General features: G+C 36.0%; 1 protein-coding gene across 2 annotated transcripts in view; it reads left to right on the top strand.

Annotated features, from left to right (window-relative positions):
• The window catches only part of Dnaaf5 (Dynein axonemal assembly factor 5), a 141,971-nt gene that overhangs the window by 24,898 nt on the left and 96,860 nt on the right, over positions 1 to 20,213 (top strand). For both annotated transcript variants that reach the window (XM_090407397.1, XM_090407398.1), the window contains exons 4-5: positions 474 to 706; positions 9,286 to 9,495. In XM_090407397.1, coding sequence (XP_090263523.1) covers positions 474 to 706; positions 9,286 to 9,495 — 443 coding nt within the window. The remainder of the gene's footprint in view (positions 1 to 473; positions 707 to 9,285; positions 9,496 to 20,213) is intronic.

A 20,213-nucleotide genomic window follows, 5' to 3' on the forward strand; every position in this document is an offset into this window, starting at 1 on the left:
AAATGATTGTCTCTCTCTCTCTCTCTCTCTCCCAAAAGTTTGGGAGATTCTCATTTTATGTAACCATCAAAAATAGTTTTGATATTATTTATTAATATATTAATTTCTAGCACATGGCAACAACCATTTTTAATTGGTAAACTGATTGTTTTTTGTATCTTGTATTTCCATTTCTTTGGTTTGCTTGTTTCTACGCACTGATCATGTACTGTTATTTTCAGTATGAAATATCTGTACTTTCATTTAATTAAAGTTAATTGCTGTGGTTATCCTGTAATTTGTTGTTTAATGTATAGAATGGTTTGGCTTAAATGCATCTGTTATAATCATTGCAGAAATGTTAGTCTCCATTTTTACAATGATTGTTGATCTTGCTAGTATTTGTGAAAACTGTTTCCTGTTTTAAGTGATATATTTTCTTTTTTGTTATTTGTTTTAATCATTAATCATTTGTCAAATTTGTTTTAATTTAGTTTCTCGCCCAACCCTTGGTTGTCGAGTCTTAGTACAGCGGCATCTTTGCAACATCTTGTCCCCACTTATAAGAGATTTAGAAGACTGGCTACCTTCTACTAGAGTAAAATCTATCAAACTTTTATATTCATTGCTGTTACATTCAGAAGAAAATATTACAATGCATTTGCAGAAAGTAGTTTCCGGACTGATTTTAGCTGCTGGAGATGAAGAAAATGAAGTTCGTACAATGGTAAGGAAATTGAATGGAATACACAGTATGGTCCATTTTTTGTGAAATATGGAGCAAATTTTTTTTATATTTTTTATTTTTATTCATTGGTTTTATTTTATATTATGAAAGTGAGTCAGCTACTTTACTTGGTAATGTTGATACCTATGGTTGGAAAGACCGTTTTATTTTTATTCATTGGTTTTATTTTATATTATGAAAGTGAGTCAGCTACTTTACTTGGTAATGTTGATACCTATGGTTGGAAAGACCCTGGATTTCAATCCCATCTAGGACTTGAAGAACCTTTATGAGGACTTTTTCTGTTTAAGAGTAAGCCAGCCAGTCTCATATGGAGTTGGCAGAGTTTTCCCTTCTGGAAACTTGGGTTTTTGTTTTTCATCCCATAAGACATGATGATCATAGATGATGATTTGACATTTAAGGACACTAACAGTATGGTAAACATAAAATTAAGGAATCCATTTTAAATAACCTTCTGTTATTTCTTAAAAAATAATACAGAGACAGTGGCTTATTTACTCTTTGCATATTGATCTAAGAAAAGTTAAGTTCCAACAAACAGGAAATGAAAGTGCAAGTTGACATGAAAGGAATGGGATAACCTGGGATGTAGAAGAAATAGTTGGATTTGAAGAGGATACTGGGATAAGTAATCTGAGAGAGAGAAACAGCTTGAGGAAAGCATGGAGAAGTCACATCTAGGAAGCTGTATCAGCAAAAAAATTTGATATAGATCCAGAAATGAACTGTTATGTTTGTATACGAATGCTAAGAATTATGAGAAACATGGAGAACGTAATTGTTGCATTGATTTGAGTTCGTTCATCCAAAAATTATTGGAATAAGTGAGACATGATTGGATGAGGATGACATCCTGACAGGAATAGAGATGAAAGGGTATAATGTTTTTCATGACGACAGAAATGTTAAAAAAGGAGGGTGGAGTGCTCTTGATTGTAGAAGAGGAACTAATCTCAGGTGGTATGGTCACTTAAACAGAATGGAAGAAGATAGATTAGTAAAACAAGTGTTCTCTGCCAGGTTGGCAGGAAAAAGACCCAGAGGTAGACCAAGATATAGGTGGATTGATACAGTAAAAAGTGCCTTAGACAGAAATATAAGATCTGATAATGTTGAAATCTTGGCAGATAACAGATTGATTTGGAGGAAAATTGTTGAAATGAAGTTAGTAATGATGTAAGTTTTTCATGTAGTACTATCATAACATCTCATACACCCCCTGAGGATACATGTCAGGAATTTGATGATGACAGTGATTGTTTTTGCAGAATATGCATCTGTTTATTATGCTGCTTATGTGTCTACTTGTATACAACTCCAAAACAGTAGAAAAGATTATCGACCATTTTCTTCACCCTCTATTAAAAGCGAAGTCTCACTGAAAGAAGTCAACTGCCCGGTCAAGGAGTTCCTGCAAGCCTATCTTTGTGGTGGCTATGAGAATAAGGTCATCAGCAAAGGCCATAGCATTGAAGAAATAGGCACCTAGAGAGTAACTAATATGGTTAGGAAGAGAATGAAGAAACTCATCTATGATGCAATTGAAGAATAAAGGTGATAGAGGGTCACCCTGACGAACACCCTGCACCACAGGTATTGTGGTCACACGAGTCCCCGTTGTGATTCAGAGATGGAGCCATCTAGAGCTCCCTAACATAGAAAAGGTTCTGGACATCTGGCAACAGATAGTGCTCTAAGGATAGCAGGAAGGGAGACACTCAAAAGCCTTTTGGAGGTCCAGGGATGCCATGTATAGAGGCTTAAGGTGGCATCAGGAATCTGAAAGAAGAGGAAAGGAGGTTGATGTTCTCGGAACAGCCGTCCGAAGGGATAAATGCTCTCTGCCAGTAGTCGTGCTGGCAGAGAGCATTTATCCCTTCGGACGGCTGTTCCGAAGAATAAATGGCTAAGAATCACTGGTGAGTCTGAAGCATGTGTATAGATTTCCTTCTCAGGAATAAAAATAGTTCTTGAGGCACAAAGATATGGTGGAATCACTCTTCTAGAGAGAAGAAGATCTGTTAAGTTCTGTAGGATAGGGAGAGGCACCCTACGAAGTCTTAATTCTGGGAAACTGTCTGGGCGATAAAGCTGTGATGTAGGAATAGACCGCAATACCATGGGTGAGTCTCTCTCAGAAAAATGCGGAGGTGGAGTGGAGAACACTGGACTCCAAAACTCCACGAAGTTTTCATGTTGTTTTTCCAGAGGTGGCGGAGAAGTCTCATCTAAATGGTTTTGGTACACATCCTTCTGTTTTTCTTATAGAGAGTGCCTGTATTACTGCATAGGCCCTCTTCCTCTGCTTTCTCCTAGACACAACTATGGGTGGGCGGGGCTGAAGCCGATGATGAACAGCCGTCTGGTGTTGAGAAAATTCCTTCTGAAGGTAGCAATTCAATTGATCTTCAACATCCTGTCTCATCAAATGGGCACTGATAATGTCTTGAAGAGAGCTATGGCTGAACTCAGAAAGAGGAGGCTTGTCCAGGGAAGCTACCAATCTGGAAATCAAAGCCGCCTCAGCTGATTCAAGGGACAGCCTATGGGATTGATAGATGAAAGAAGAAGCTGAAGGGACGGGAAGTACAGAGGTATTACCCATCCTTTCCTGAGATGGAAGTTCAGGCAGTTTCTGAACCAGCCTTTTGTAGCTGGCCTTTCTTACTTAACAAATTGCTTCATTTCTACTTAAAAAACTGCCATCTTATGGTCTTCCTTCCACACTCTACAGCTGGATTGCGAACTTTCTGACTGGTTGCGCACTACATGTCATGGTGGATAGTTTCTTCTCCTCAGATTTCCCCACCAATGCAGGAGTACTCCAGGGTTCTGTTCTTTCACCGACTCTCTTCCTTTTGTATATAAATGACCTGCTCTCACAGAATTCCAATCTTATTCATAGTTTTGCCAATAACAGTACACTCCATTCCTCCTTTTCATTTAGCAAATAGTGCTCAAGTATTAGAATCCTCAAGATCAGCCATGACCAGTGACCTAAATTCTGATCTCTTAACTATATCCCAATGGCACGAAGGTAATCTTGTAGACTTCAGTGCCACTAAAATTCGGTCCTCTTTGACACATCACAAGAACGAGCTCACACCTCTCCACTTTACCTTTAATAATACTGAGATATCCAAACACAATCAGATTTCTCTTCTTGGACTGACCTGCACTTCTGATCTTTTTTTTTGGTGATTATTATCCAGGTTAGAACCATACAAGAAGATGGATTTTCTGGTTGCATGGTGTAGTCTTAATTTTGTCTTTAATGATATTAATGATGATCTCCAGATGGGGTAGAGTTTGTTATGGAAGACCAGAGCCAGCTGTTTACATTTTCTAATATCATTTTCTGTATTGCCGATATACAATCCAAGATATTGAAAGTCCTTTATTCTTTCTAGGGATCTAATGTTGATATGAAGTATAAAGTTTTCATAACCTTTAAGAATACTTTGGAATTTTAGATGTTGATCTGTAAACCAATAAGTTTAGCCTGCCTCTAGTAGACTGAGATGTTTTTGTGCATTTGTTGGTTCTGTATCAATAAGTACATCATCATCAGCAAAGTTAAGATCAGTTATTTGCATGGTGTGGGTGGATGTTCTAATGGTAAAACCAAGATCAGTGTTGATGGTCCAGAAGATGTAATCAAAGCATACTGAGAACAATTAAGGTGTCAGTATATCACCTTGCAGGACTCCTGTTGTCACCAGAAAGGATTCAGATGTTTCTATTTTAAAGATTACTGTAGCATTGTAATTTATAAGGTGCTGAGATTGCGTGTATGATTTTTGAGGGCAGACTGTAGAAGCTGAGTATTTTAAACATTGCATCTCTATTAATGGAGTCAAAGGCTTTTTTGAAGTCTGTAAAGGTTAAAATGAGTGGTAGGTTTTTATCACGTGAACCTTCTATGATTCTTCTGATGCAGTCCATCTGTTCTATTGTATATTGTTTTTTTAGAAATTCAGATTGTTTTTTTCTTAAAAGTGGTGTTAAGTGAGGTTCTTTTCTATTGAGTATCATCCCGTTGTAGATTTTAACTGTGGCTGATAGCAAAGTAATGCCTCTGTAGTTATCCATTCTATTATGATTGCCCTTTTTGGGTATAGAGACAGTAAGACCTTGTTTCCATTGTTGAGGTATTATTCCAGTGTTTAATGCTTGATTCATTATGGTAAGGAGATTGGAATGTGTGTTATATCCAGCATTTTTAAAAGCTTCTGTTCTGATTCCCTCAATCCCTGGGGATTTTCCTGCTTATATTTGATCTGTTGCTTTTAGTTCTTCAGTGAAGTCTTCACAGTTTATTGGTAGTGCGGTGGTTAGATGCAGGTCTGCTAACTAGCTTGAATGTTGGGAATTATCAGCATTAAGTAATTTTTGAAAGTGGTTTCTCCATTCTTTCATCAAGTTTGAATTTACTTATAGCTGTCTACTGTTTTTGTCATGTGTGACAATATTTCTGCTTCTTTTGGTTTTGGGATGACAGATTATGGTTTATCATTTGAAAAGTGTTTCTGGTATCTCCAGTTTTAGTATAATTTTCAAGTTCCTCAGGGTATTTATTTATTTGATTTTCTCTGATCATTATTTCCTTGACCTTGTTATTTAAATCATATATATATATAAATTCACATTGTGAATGGATAATTTTCTTTTAAATATGAATGCCACCCACAAAAGGTTGTAAATTTAGCATGTTTTGGTACTGTGAGTTGGCCAAAAGTTAGATAATCTGGTAACGCTGCTCAAAAGACCCAATATGGTACTTTTTTTTCAAACTTAAACTTCAGGTTTCTGATAAGCAGGATGTTAGTCTTTTACTCTGTAAAAAAAATTGCCTACTATCTAAACAGCATAAACATCTATGTCACAGTGGAATTTGGGTTATGATTTGAGCACAGAGATGCTATTCACTTGGTCAATCAAGTGGATGTAAATTTTCATAGAATGAATCAGAGTTTGTTAGTAGAAAAATCTTCATGTTAATAATTAATTAATTATTTTTTAATATCAGAATAAGAATGATATGGTGAATTTCAGAGGGCTATTAAAATGTACGCAAAGCAGCTTATATCTTTGGAATCTCCTAAAATAATGTGTATATTCTTTTAAGAGTTTCAAAAGCCAAATTATGTTGGAAGTGATGCACTCTTTTATAATGTACAGTAGATGTTTATTATACACTTTATTTAGCCTTTTGCCTTAAGAATAGCCTGTATTCTTTGTGGCATTGATTCAGCTAAGTATCTAAAACATTCCTCTGGAATGTATATCTATGCTGTCATAGTGGTATCACTCAAATTAAAGATATCAAGAAATTATATACTTGGTTTAATCCTTTATCCAAGTGTAAGCAAACAAAATTTGCACCTGAAGTATTTTCAGGACTGGGGCAACTCATGGTAAAGTGGTATGACTTCACATCACTTGCCTTAGTATCCTATAATGCAAAGCACATCTCCTTGCAGACGTATAATGCAAGTGATTTGAAGTCATACCACCTTTACGACGAGTTGCCCCAGTCCTGAAAATACTTCAGGTGCAAACTTTGTTTGCTTACACTTGGATAAATTATTAAACCAAGTATATAATTTCTTGGTATCTTTAATTTATAGTATAACCAAGTGGAAAAACTTTCAACAATTACTATCTCTAATTCAGGTATCACTCAGTTGTTGCAGATTGGATGGTGGCATGTTGCTGCTGCAAACTGCTTGTTTGCAGCAGTATTGGGTTAATATTTGTGAGACTGAACTGGCAATTAAAGTAAAGGAAACTCACTGTTATGTTCCTCTTCCAATAGCCTGAGCTGTTGCTAATTGGCAGGAAGGGTCCATGGCTTCATGTTGTTGCTGCCTTATTCTGGTTCTGCCATCAGCATGATACAGTACAAACTGGAACTCGTCAGACCAAGTGACATTTTTCTAGTCATCAGTTATCCAGTGTTGGTGATCACATGCCTATTGAAGCTGCATCTTCCTGTTCTTAGCTGACAACATTGGGACACAGGAAGGCTGTCTGCTCCTGTACCCATCCACAACAGCATGTAATGAACTGCACACTCCAAGATGATGATCTGACCACTACCATTACACTGTGCTGTGATTTGACTAATTGTGGTCTTCCTGTCACATATCACAATCCTTGCCATTTTTCTCTAACCTTGTGCATCAGTGAGCTGTTTCCATCTACAGGACTGCCATTAGCTTGAAGTTGTCCGGTTATTACACCATTCTGGTACACTCCAAACACTTTTGTGCATGAAAAACCCAGAAGAGTAAATATTTGTGAGATACTGGTATTATCAGCACATGTGGCAGCAACAGTGATACCACACTCAAAGTCATGCCTTTAACCCACTCTGATGCATCAAACACAAAAAACAGAACCGTCTGATGCTTATCTGCCTGATTTATATAGCAAACCGCAGCCATGTGACTCAACATCTTCAAATACTTTCCATTTTCTTCAATGGGGAGGTAATAGACACACATTTTCTTAAATGTGTGTGTCTATTACTGGAAATCACTGAAAAATAAAAGCAACCTTCATATTGTCTGATATGTAGATTGTTTTTTTACTTGAGTTGAAATCTTCAACTTCTGATTATAGAAGATGTATTTCGAGTTATTTCCAACTTCACTGCACCTTAGATCTTCCTACCTGGTGTGTATCATGTTCATCAAAGAGAGCCAAGGTACTGATGATGCCTGTAAATACCTATGGTCTTAGTTTTCTTATAGGCTCAACTCCAATTCTTTGTTACTCTCTCAGCTGAACTAGATCTGAATTGTTTATTTCCTCCTGTGACAAATTTAGCAGTTCAAATTTAGTGTTCTTCTTAATGTTAGCATTGTTCTCCACGTGTTGTTCATAATATTCATAGATTAAGGCCATAGATTCCCCCCCCCCAATAAAGTGACCTGATTCCAAGCATTATGGATAATAACAATTGCCATCTTTATGTTAACTCAATTTTTTTATGCATTGAATTTGTTTCTTTGTTATATAAGCATAGAAATGTTTGATTCAGGTAGTAATTTTCAAAAGCTGCTATGGTGTAATCTAATAGGTTATACCATAATGTACCATAACGCATACAGCTTTCGCAATGTAGTAGAAGCTTATTTTAAGATACAAAAAAAAAAAAAAAAGATACAAAAAAAAATCAAAAGTGCAAATAACAGGAATCAACTGTATAGTATTTAACTCTTTCATTCATAAAAATTAACATTTTTAATTAACAAAATAAATTTACTTCTCTAATTTTGCATTCCCTACAGCCTAATCTTCTTATTTATCTGCCTGGTGTATGTCTGTGATTTTGCATTATCATTATCAAATTCCTGACATGTACATGAAAAACTTACATCATTACTAACTTCTTATCTACAATTTTCCTCCAAATCAATCTGTTACCTGTCAAGATGCCAACATTAACAGATCTTATATTTCTGTCTTCTAAGGCACTTTTCATGTATCAATCCACCTATATCTTGGTCTACCTGTGGGTCTTTTTCCTGAGAACACTTGTTTTGCTAATCTTTCCTCTCTACCATTCTGTTTAATTGACGATACCACCTGAGATTAGCCCTGCTAACACATTCCTGGATGCTAACAATGTCGTTCTTTCCTAATATCCTCATTTTTAATATGATATTGCCATTGATGCCATCTGTTCACACAGTGATTTTGCTGGCTTTGTATATATCAAGTACCTTCAAAAGATATTTGAGGCATTGAATGCAAAAGTGGACTAATTCCAGCACCTTTCAGATGTGGATCAATACATTTTAGTCCACTATTACACAGAGAAAACATTTAACAGACGAAGTGATTTGGTGCTGCTACTACTTTTGACTTAAGAAAGTTGAATTATTGTACTTTTATTTATTAACATTGTGTTTTAGCATAGTTTAAGATTATAAACTTAAAATTAGAAAGAAAAAAAAAGTGGGTTAGTTCCCTCTTGTGCTAAATGCCTCATTTATGCATACTGCACTTGATTTGAAAGAATGCAGAGGGGGGGGGGGAGGAGGAAAGGAGAGAGAGAAAGAAATTGGGAACCCATAAATTTGCATAATTCTTAACTGTAAATTAATTTTTTTTACAAATAATAAATATTTTGCTCTAAACATTTAATGAAACAGCCTTGCAAACCTGAAATTTTTGAAAACCTGAAATTACAGGTTTTCAAAAATTCACATTCACATTTATGATATTCCATCTGTGACAGATGGAATTTATGATATTCTATCCATTGTTAAACCTATAGTACTAATGTACTATAGGTTTAACCTATAGTACTAATGTACTATAGGTTAAGAGAGAAAATCTGGTAACATAGCTCTAAAGACCAAATATGTTACTTTTTTTTTTATTTTAAACCTCTTTCAGTAAAGTAGTAGTTCTCAAACTGGGCAATGAAAACCATTAACAAGGCTTACATAGTGTGATAAACTTTATGAATTAGATCATATCTAATCAAATTAAACATTGCAATTACAGATGAATTACATTTCCTCCTCTTCTTCTCCTAGGTTAATCAGACAGCAGAGCTCATTGGATACTTTGTCGAACCTCAAGTGTGGATAGACTTACTAATGCCAGTTATATCTGGAACAGTATCTTCAGCTAATCTTCTCGTTTTAACATCTGCAATCAGAGGAAGTAACAAAGATACATTTGCTCCTTTTATTCAGACTGTTGCTTCTGTTTTGGCTCAGCGTGATGTATGCAGGCTTATAAAGGTATTATAATTCAATAATATATTTTTGTTTTAACCACCCATCTGGCCATGACATATTTCCATCAACCAAAACATTGATATGATTGAAACATAGATGATTAATATAATTAATCCACCATTACTTGCTGGGTGGTTAAATTGAGCCATGGGTTGACATAATTAGTAGGATAACAAATACTGATTTCTTATAAAAAAAATAACATTTTTTTTATTTATAGAATTTTCATCCAGTATATTATACACATCTTCATTTTGATTTCAGAATTGAAAAACTAGCATGAGCAGGCATGTGTTCCATTCACCAATCATTCTGTAGAAATCTACTTCTCACACCCTTCTTCACCACATTTTTATACAATTTCTAGAGATGGCCTCTCGTTCTTCCCATCTTAACGTTCATTCTTTTTATAATTCCTTCTGTATTAATCTTAGTTAAAATTCTTTAACTAAATTGAAGGTCTCTATCATATCATATCATCTCTTTTTTTCCTATCTACCAAACTCTGCAATCTATATTCCCTCCAATGCTCTGAATAATTAACAGTCCAGAGTCCCAATATCACTTTGGTTATTCATCTCTGGATCTTCTCTAGTATTTCCACATCACAGTGAAAACTAGGTGACCAAATCTGAGTGCAATAGTCCATGTATAGACTGACCCATGCCCTACACAGAGGCACCACCTCCTTATCTATACATGTCACTGTACTTCTAATCATAGCAGCAGTTCTGAGACTTCTGCATACAATATGCTGAGGCCTTGGAACTTTATTTTCCTTGTATACCAATATCCAAAGATCCTGAATCTCATTCATCCTCCTGAAATGCACCTTCACCAGTACAGTATGCAGCCTTACATCTCTGCACCCCAACGTGTAGCACCTTGCATTTATTAATATTAAAACTACAACCCCACTCATTTGTCCAAGCTTCCTTTTCTGCTCCATCATACAAAACTTGCTAGTATTGTTAAGAAAACCAATCTTCGATCCATCTAACTGATCTGTTATCTAATCCCATCTTCTTCAGCTTATACTTAAACTTGTCATATGGTAATCTATCAAATGTCTCTGCAGAGTTGAAGAAAATCGCTGTGTGAATCTCCCTTATCCAACACACTCATCACCTTATCATAAAATGTAAGCAGATTGTTAAAACAAGACCTGCCCTTCACAAACCCACACTGATGAAATTTTGAGTGTTCTATTTCTTATTTTAGCAAAATGTCTGTAGGACGCAAATTTATAGATTGAATAAACTGACAATATGGACTGACCTAGATAAAGTTGCCATTTGGGATACTAAATTCAAAAAGAAATGGGTGACTTGACCATGTACATTTATCTAGACTAGGGGTTCTCAACCTGTGGTACGTGTACCCATCAGGTGTACATGGTAAAATTTTTGGGGGTATGCCGTGTGAGCTCAAAAGTCACTAGATCTAGTAACAAAGTCGCTAAGTTGGAAATACTGATACTGAATAATTTCTGAGAACTGAGTGACAAAGTGCGGCTGCTTTAAAAAATAAATACAGGAACAGGCTGGATGTTGAACATGACTTGCAACTCTACCTTAGCAAGATAACCCCAACCATTAATGAACTGTGCAAGGATAAACAAATGTAACCATCTCACTGATTACCCAGTAAAATGTTTATAATTTTATAAGATTTGTTAAATTGTTTGTTACTGTTTGTGTTTATCGATAAATTAATTAAATTTTGTATTTATAAATACAAAATTTAATGTGTGTACAAGGGTGGTCTGAAAAGTTCTTGACCATAGATGGCAACACTATTGGGAAGTTTTTTTTTTTTTTTTTTTAAGTTGGTACATCTGTCATAAGCATCCATGTGAAATTGCAAGTCATTCTATCAAGTAGTTTGTTTTATACAGCTGTCTGAAGCAAAAGTGTTGTCTGTACCCCTTGAAATGGATAAAATTGAGTATTGTGCAGTTATAAAATTGTTTGTAAAAGAAGGTTTAATGCCAAAAGAAATTCATTCAAAGTTCATAAAAGCCATACCAGCCTTGAAGATGATCCACATGAAGAATGTCCAAAAAGTGTAACAACACCAGAAATAATTAATCAAGTGCACGATATGGTATTGGATGACTGGAGAGTCAAAGTGCGTGAAATTGCTGAGACTATAGGCATTTCAAAAGAATGTTTAGGATATATTTTGCATGAAAAATTGCATATGAAAAAGCTTTGTGCAAGATAGGTGCTGCGCTTTGATCTGCAGTCCTCACAGCAGATCAAAAATGCACTCGCATGAAAATCTCTGAACAGTGCTTGGAGCGTTTTAACAAGAATAAAACTGATTTTGTGTGTCGATTTATTACAATGGATGAGACTTGGATTCACCATTACACACCAGAATCCAAACAGCAGTCAAAACAGTGGACAGAAACCAGTTGTTCAGCGCCAAAGAAGAGAAAGTCGGTTCCATCAGTTTTAGGATGCTAAAGGCATATTGTTTATTAATTATCTTGAAAAGGGTAAAACAATAACCGGAGAATATTATTCCGATCTTTTAACCAGACTAGAAGAAAAATTCGTGAGAAAAAACCCGGTTTGCAGAAGGGAAAAAACACTGCTTTTCTTCGAAACAAGAGGTGGCTGCAGCTATAGAGGGGTATTTTGCAGATCTTACTGAGAACCACTACAGGGACAGACGGAATAATGGCACTGGAGTATTACTGTAATAAATGTATTAGTCTTAAGAGTGATTCTGTTGAAAAATAAAAATAATTTTGAAATAAACCAGACTAGACGAAAAAATTTGTGAGAAAAGACCTGGTTTGCAGAAGAAAAAAATCATCTTTCATCAGGACAATGTACCTGCCCACAAAAGTGTTTTGGCAATGGGAAAATTAAGGGATCTACACTATGAATTGTTGGAACATCCACCCTATTCCTCAGATTTGGCTCCTTTTGACTTCTATCTCTTCCCAAAACATATTATATTGTTGAGATTATGCTCTGAGAAACTGATGAGGTTAGGTATCTTGGAATTCTAAGAAAAACGCTGACCAGCGAGAAAGAGTTTTAGTCAGCGTGTTTCTTAGAATCAAGAGGTGACTGCAGCTGTAGAGGGGTATTTTGCAGATCTTACTGAGAACCACTACAGGGACGGACGGAATAATGATGCTGGAGCATTGCTGGAATAAATGTATTAGTCTTAAGGGAGATCTTGTTGAAAAATAAAAATAATTTTGAAACTATAAATTTATTTTTTCATTGTTAAGCCAAGAACTTTTCAGACCACCCTTGTGTGTATGTATATATATATGTATATATATATATATATATATATATGTATATATATATATGTTTTATTTTACTCTCATTGTTATACTATAACTATAGTTTTATCTATCTATACAAGGGGCATGGCAGTTACATACACCTTTCCAGGGGTTACGTGAAGCATAAAATGTTGAGAATGATTGATCTAGACTATTTGATCTCCCTAAGTTTTATAATGCGAAGGATGTAAGAGTATTTGAAAAAATTGATGTGTTTAGTTACTGACTTATCAGTATCTCTGGAGTGGTGATGAAGATTTTAGAAAAGGTGGTAACAATTTGCATATAGCATTTGGTTGGTAGGCAAGGAACTTTGCAAGAAACAGCATGAGTTTACTAAAAGAAGGTCATGCCTGAGTAACTTGCTCATATTTTGCAATAATGTTATGGTTGAGTTGGCTAAAGGGATGTATATACTATGGTACCACATGGAAAGCTGTTGCATAAAATGGAATGTAAAGTATTCACTTGAGTAACAGGGTGTCTGATGGACAGGTGTCAGACCGTGGTTTATGGGGAATGTTTGCCAGATTTAAAGTGGCCAGTGATGTTCCTCATGAATCAGTCCTTGGACCATTGTTTTGCTGAATCTATACATTAATGATATTGGGAAGAATCTGACAGGGGATGTTCAATGTTTGCTGGGATGCAAAGATAGGTAGGACAATCAGGGATTGATATGCAGCATTTGCAGAATGATTTCAATAGACTGGAACTGCAGACAAATAATGATGTTAGTAAGTGTAAAATTATGCATTTTGATGTGATGAGATTTCCAGTGGCATATTATATTGTTGAGATTATGCTTTGAGAAACTGATGAGGTTAGGTATCTTGGAATTATGATGAATAAGGAGTTCAAAGGTCACATAGCAGTGATTGGAAATAAAACCCAGGGGATAATTATGATGCTATATATGATAATTATGATAATTATAAGGTCATTTTGCAAAATGACCACGTCTGAACTACTGTGCATACAGATTTGGCATCCTGAATTCCAAGGAGATGAAGGAACTATAAAGAGAGTACAAAGAAAAATATAGGCTTATAGAATGTAGTTTATGAGGACAGATTGAGAGTACTTGGACTGTAGACACTAGTAAGCAGGAGAAGGAGGGATGATATGGTAGAAACCTATAAACTTCTGAAAGGATGTTATGAGATACCAGTTGATGAAATTTTTTGTGTGTGGAAGTTAGTGTGCATTTAAGAAAAGATGAGAAAGAAAGTGATGAGTGTATCTAATGTGAATAAGTTTAAGAGAAGTTAATGACAGCTAATGTGGGCAATGTATGGCCTCTCTCAGTGAGCCCTTGACCCCTGGAGGTCTATGCTAATAATAAACAAGGCATTCCTATAGTAGACTTATTTAACTGTCCTAGTTAAAAACTTGTTAAGCACATATTACTATTGTTTTTATAGCTAATGTTCTTTGCACTCAAAAATATTCTGTATTTTAAAAGACACAATATCTGAACTTTGTCTTGTATCAACAGATATTCTGATTAGCTGTGATATTGTTTCATTATTCATCAACATACCTATGGAAGATATGTTGAAATTAAACATGATTTCTGCTGTTATAACTTTGAATTTTAATTCATTTCAGTTTCATTTGTTAAAATAAATTTTAGAACAAATCTCTTGGATGTACATGCATTTCTGTAGTTTATCAGTTCTGTAGGAAGTTTTTGGTATTGAGACCACATTATAATATAAGCAGTTTATTAAAAATAAACAATTAAAAACCTGACAAGTTTCGTGCGTTGTATAACTTACATCATCAGAGGGTAATGGTACATAAACGTTTTACACAACAAAAGCCTATTAATGATTAATTACACATATTAGATGATTTTTATAACTTCACAACTGTTAAATAATTATAAACCAGAACACAAATGATAAATTCGCTACTATACGTGTGTTTGAACATTGCGTGTTTGAACTATACGTGTGTTTGATCTTTCTGAGTGGCCAAATTAAAATAAACCCAAAAGTGTGAGGGATCTGCTTTACTGATAAAAAATTACTGATAAATAATTATCACAGAACATGTGATACAGTATACAGTAACGAATTTATCATTTCTGTTCTGGTTTATCAATTATTGAGGCAAGAGTAGCGCTCTCTCTCTCTCTCTCTCTCCAATATATCAGAATCACAGAAACCTGGAGGCCAGATCTGCACACAATAGTCCAAGTGAGGTCTTATCAAGGCCTCGTAAAGAGACAAAATGACATCCATATCTTTATATATGAATGTTTACTTTTTAACGGTACATATTAGAAAAATAAGTAAATAATTAATTTATTAATTTATTGCTGATATTTCGCTGGTGTTATACCAACATCTTCAGAGCACAAAAACACAGTTTTTCACAATACGCGAGACTATAACAACATGGTGTAATCCATGTTGTTATAAAAATAATAATTTTTTTTTTTTCAGATAGATGGCGCCAAAATTAGGACTCTAGTCTTTGTGTTTCTGCTACAATTTTGTTTAACTAGTCCGTTGATTACACCATGTTGTTATAGTCTTGCGTATTGTGACAAACTGTGTTTTTGTGCTCTGAAGATGCTGGTATAACACCAGCGAAATATCAGCAATAAGTTAATAAATTAATTATTTACTTATTTTTCTGTGTTCTAATATGTACCGTTAAAAAATAAACAACACGTACGACGAACACATAAGTCTGTCCACACGTTTATATGTGAATGTTTGTTTCAGCATTGCAATTATTCTCTGAGTTGTATTTACAATCTTTGCTGCATGGTCCTGAACTTCAACTTCCTATCTACTAACACTCCTCCAAGATCCTTAGCCTCATTAGTTTCTTCTAGCATAATCCCACCAATATAATATGACATTGGATATCTAATCACACTGAAGTGAATGATTTTACATTTACTGACATTGAACTGGCATCCATTTTCTAATGCCCACAATTTCAGCCTATTCAAATCATTTTGCAAGTACTGCATATCAGCATCATTCCTGATTACGCTATCTATCTTTGCATCATCATTGTATGTTGCTTGTCAAATCCTTCCCAATATCATTGATGTACAGATTGAATAACAGTGGACCAAGCACTGATCCTTGTGGTACACCACTGGTTATTATTATTATTTTTTTTTTTTATTAATTTTTCTACTGGTTATGGGCAGTACTATCCTTACATCACATCCAGACATCTCGTCCAAACTTGATATAGGCCTAAGCCTTTACAAGTGTTTTACCTTATGCCTGTTCTAGTTATCATTGTAGTCATTGCCCTGTAGGGCCCTCAAAGAAAGAACTTTTATATCCTTCTGTGCAAGCCCAAGATGTTTTAAATCCTTATAGCTATCTGCGCTCCTTACCATGTAAAGAAATGGTGGTGCTGGTAAACCTCGGAGTTGCCCCATGCTCCTCCTGTATCTTACTAACTAGATCTTGGTTATTCTTATAATAGTTTATCTTATTATTATGACTATAGGCTAGCGGGCATCCTGTTCCTGTCACCTGGGCATCAACTACCCAAACGTCGCCATCTCTTTTAATCACTAAGTCTGGCTTTTCAAACCCGCAGAGGTACTATAATGTGATTCCACTGCAGTCTCCCAGCCTTTGTTCTTAAAGCGGTTGTTCAGAATGGAAACCATGTCATCATGCCTCTGCAAGTGGACCCCATGGGTGTGGAAGCAACACTAGGCTATATGAGACAATGTCTCACTGTAGTGGCAGCCAGCCCTACAGTTTGAATCATCACTACCCCATCGAGCTGTGCAGGCTCGAGTGGGTAGGGCATTGATCCTCGTCTTGATAAGGTTAATATACTCAATCCTAGGGAGGAGTCTGGTGCCATCCCTTACCCAATCATTCTGGGGTAGCACCATATATCACTCTTTTAAAGGAGCACCATCTACAGAACAGTGCAGCAGAGATGCCCATCTTTTGTTTCAGGTGCTGACTCAATTAAGACCTGATAATGGGACCAGCCTTTAGCCTGCCTAAAGTCTTCTTGGGCTATAGAAAGCCTCTCTGCAGATAGGGGAATAAAATAGTTCTAACTTCGCGATTCTGGACAGCTGTGGGCGTGGGATCAGCCATCTAAGTGATGGAACCCCGAGCCCGTAGTCCTTCACCCTTGCATGGAAATATGCAGTAGGGGTGTCAGGTGGCAGTCGGAGCCATGATGTCACTGCTGAATGGATAGCCCCGTCCATTCGGGAGAGTACCGAGATATATGTCATACAAGCACCAACTTGTAGTAAAAGTGAGGTAGGAGATAGTGGGAAAGGAGAAACAGTCTTTGCTGAGGCTTGAGAGGAGCTTTCCTCAATGAAGCGATCCCAGCTTCTAGGATAGAAGGGACAGAAGACCTTCCCTTTGGGGTGAACATGATATATCCTTATGGTGAACATGAGGTATCCTTACGTTGCATGCTTTGACCATCCTGGTCAAAGCATGCAACGGCCTCCCATGCAGGGAAAACTATAGTCTCGACCTTAAGCTTCTTGCCACGACCAGAGGGGAGAAGAACTAAAGAGCAGGATTTCTCTACATTAATAAAAAGGCCTCGAATAGAGAAAAAGTCAACTGCCCAGACGATGTTATTCTCATAGCCTCTACTAAGGTAGAGGCTATGAGAATAACATCGTCTGCAAAGGCCATAGCATTAAACAAAGAAGCACCTAAGGAGTAACTTATATGGCTAGGAAGAGAGTGAGGAAACTCATCTATGACGTATTTAAAGAAAAGGGGAGATAGAGGATCACCCTGGCGAACACCCCGCATTGCGGGAATAGAAGTTACACAGGACCCTGTAGTGAAAGTGATTGAGCTACCCAATTAGAGCTCCACAACATAGGAAAGAAAGGGTTCTGGACATCCAGCAATAGACACCACTCGAAGGAGAGCAGGAAGGGCGAGGCCTTTCGGAGGTCCAAAAGGTCCTCAATTATTGAGGCAAGAGTGAAGCACTCTCCTTTGTACTCTTTCTCTCTGCAATTTATCAGAATCACAAAAACTGGAGACCAGACCTGCACACAGTAGCCCAAGTGAGGTCTTATCAAGGCCTTGTAAAGAGGCAAAATGGCATCCATTCTTTATATGTGAATGTTCGTTTCAGCATTGCAATTAAATCTTGCAGACTCACATTTCCTGTATATCACTTTTTGATATCTGTCAGTCAGCTATCCTCTTATCCATGATAATATTCTATAGCCTAAACCCATATTCTCCAATTTATGTAATAATCCACCATGCTGTATTCTTTCAAAAGCCTTAGCAAAATCCAAAAGTATCATGATGTATCCATTCCCCTTGTGGTGGCATAAAATGTCACCATTTTGACACTGTGTTGTGGTCCACTGCACTATCTCCACAAACTTCACTTAAAGTATTGTGAATCTCAGTTGATTTTTTCTACATATGACTGTAATTTTGGTGTACGAATGCTAGTGATTGTTTAATATCTAATTAAAAATTTTATTTCACTGAATAAGAACACTAGAAACAGAAAATGAGCACGTGTTTTTATTCAGAGCTCGACCTACTACTGATGTGAAGGTAGAAACTATCACATCATTGTGCTTATGTGGCTCATATTCCCCTGATATTTATTATACAGATTGCACAGCTTTGTAGTGACATAAAGTGTCACCATTGTGACACTGTGTTGTGACCCACAATTAACTAACATTTACCTTTTTCTAAGAAGAACAGCAAATATTTAACATCTGATTGCTAAAGTAGTGGAGAAATCCATGAACATTCAGCTTCTGTGCTACCTGGAGTCTTCCCAACTAATAAATGATTGCCAACATGGATTCAGCTATTGTCATTCAATAGGTGATCCTCTTACCTATGTCACTCGTATTTCGATAAATATTATGGAAAAGTTTGAAAAAACTCAAGTGTTGCCCTTGATATCGCTAATGAATTTGATCAGGTTTGATACAAATGCTTATTAAGTAAGCTCCCATCTCATGGTCAGTCTTCTGAATTCCACAACTGGTTTGCCAACTTTCTTTCTACTTGTATATTTTGTGTGATGGATCTTTATCCTGAAGCTTTGCAATTAGTGTCACATACCCCCAAGACTGTTCTTTTGCATATTCTTTTTATTCTGTATATCAATGACCTTCTCTAGTTGATTGCAAATATTATCCGTAGTTGAAATTGTTATAATTCTTGACCACAGAGATTAATGAATAACTAACTCTTCTTTAGAAGTATTGGTCAAGTGTTTATTAACACTTGACCAATACTTCTAAATAAGAGTTAGTTATTCATTATCCATAGTTCTATGACAGTACATTGCACTTTTCTTTCTCATTTAACAAATGAGAACTACATAAATCACACAAAATTTTATAATATCTATTCCACATTTCTAAATTCTGATTTCCAAACCATTCTTTAATGCAGATTCTGAGAGTTAGTAACTTCAATGGCTGCAAAATCAAAATTTTGTCTTATTTCTTAAAAAGAATATTTCTGTGTTCTTTTTTGTAAAAAATAAGATAGAATTTGAGTTTTGCAATTTTTATTTCCCCAGGCTAACTTTTGTTAATTCAGAAATCTCAGCTTTCTGAAAAAAGATGATATTTCTCTTTTTCTAGTCTTTCTTTGTAAAACCATATCAGAAATATTGCCTGCTCAGCATCTAAAACATTAATTTTTGTCTTATGCTACAAGTTACTTTATTCCTGAATGAATATTAACTCTACACAAATCACATCAGCTACTGAATGTTCTCCTATTTGGAGATGGTTCCTTATAAGAGATCCCTAAAAGTCTTTGACTCAGTACAGAACAGCACAAAAAGTAGGTAGGTTAATTATATCTCAAAAAGTGTTGATCCTGACACATTGAAACCCAACTGCTAATCTCTGCAAACAAAAAAAAAGTTTTCTTAAGCAAATCACCTACTTGTGCCTAAAGAGAAAGTTTATATATAGTATACTTTGATGACAGACTTTTTTGGAATGGGCTGAATATAAGCATGCTTCCATGAAGTGGGACAAATGCTAGCTGAATATAAAAGAGTGAGGTGATGACATTGAATAGATGTAAGTTTTGCAGCAAAACTTTTTAAGTACATTTATTATTATTATCCCAAGACCCCATGGAGTCATAGACTTATCTAGGAAGTCCTTTTGTTATACCCATGGCTCATCATGCCATGCCTTAAACACACTCAAATTCTCTGCAGAAACCACACTCTCAGGCAAGGCATTCCAGTCATTCACAAATCTGCATGCAAAAAACCTGCTTCTCACTCCCCTGCTCACTCCTTATACAGCTTCCAGGGATGACCTCTGGTTCTCCCCTAATCTCCTACTGTTTTCTGTAAAACCTCTACAACATTGATCCTGTAACAGCCCTTACTTACGTGTAGGTCTCTATCA

This window comes from Typopeltis vanoorti, chromosome 17, assembly GCF_054136105.1.
Source record: "Typopeltis vanoorti isolate ZY-2024b chromosome 17, IOZ_Tvanoo_1.0, whole genome shotgun sequence".
Lineage (NCBI taxonomy): Eukaryota > Metazoa > Arthropoda > Arachnida > Uropygi > Thelyphonidae > Typopeltis > Typopeltis vanoorti.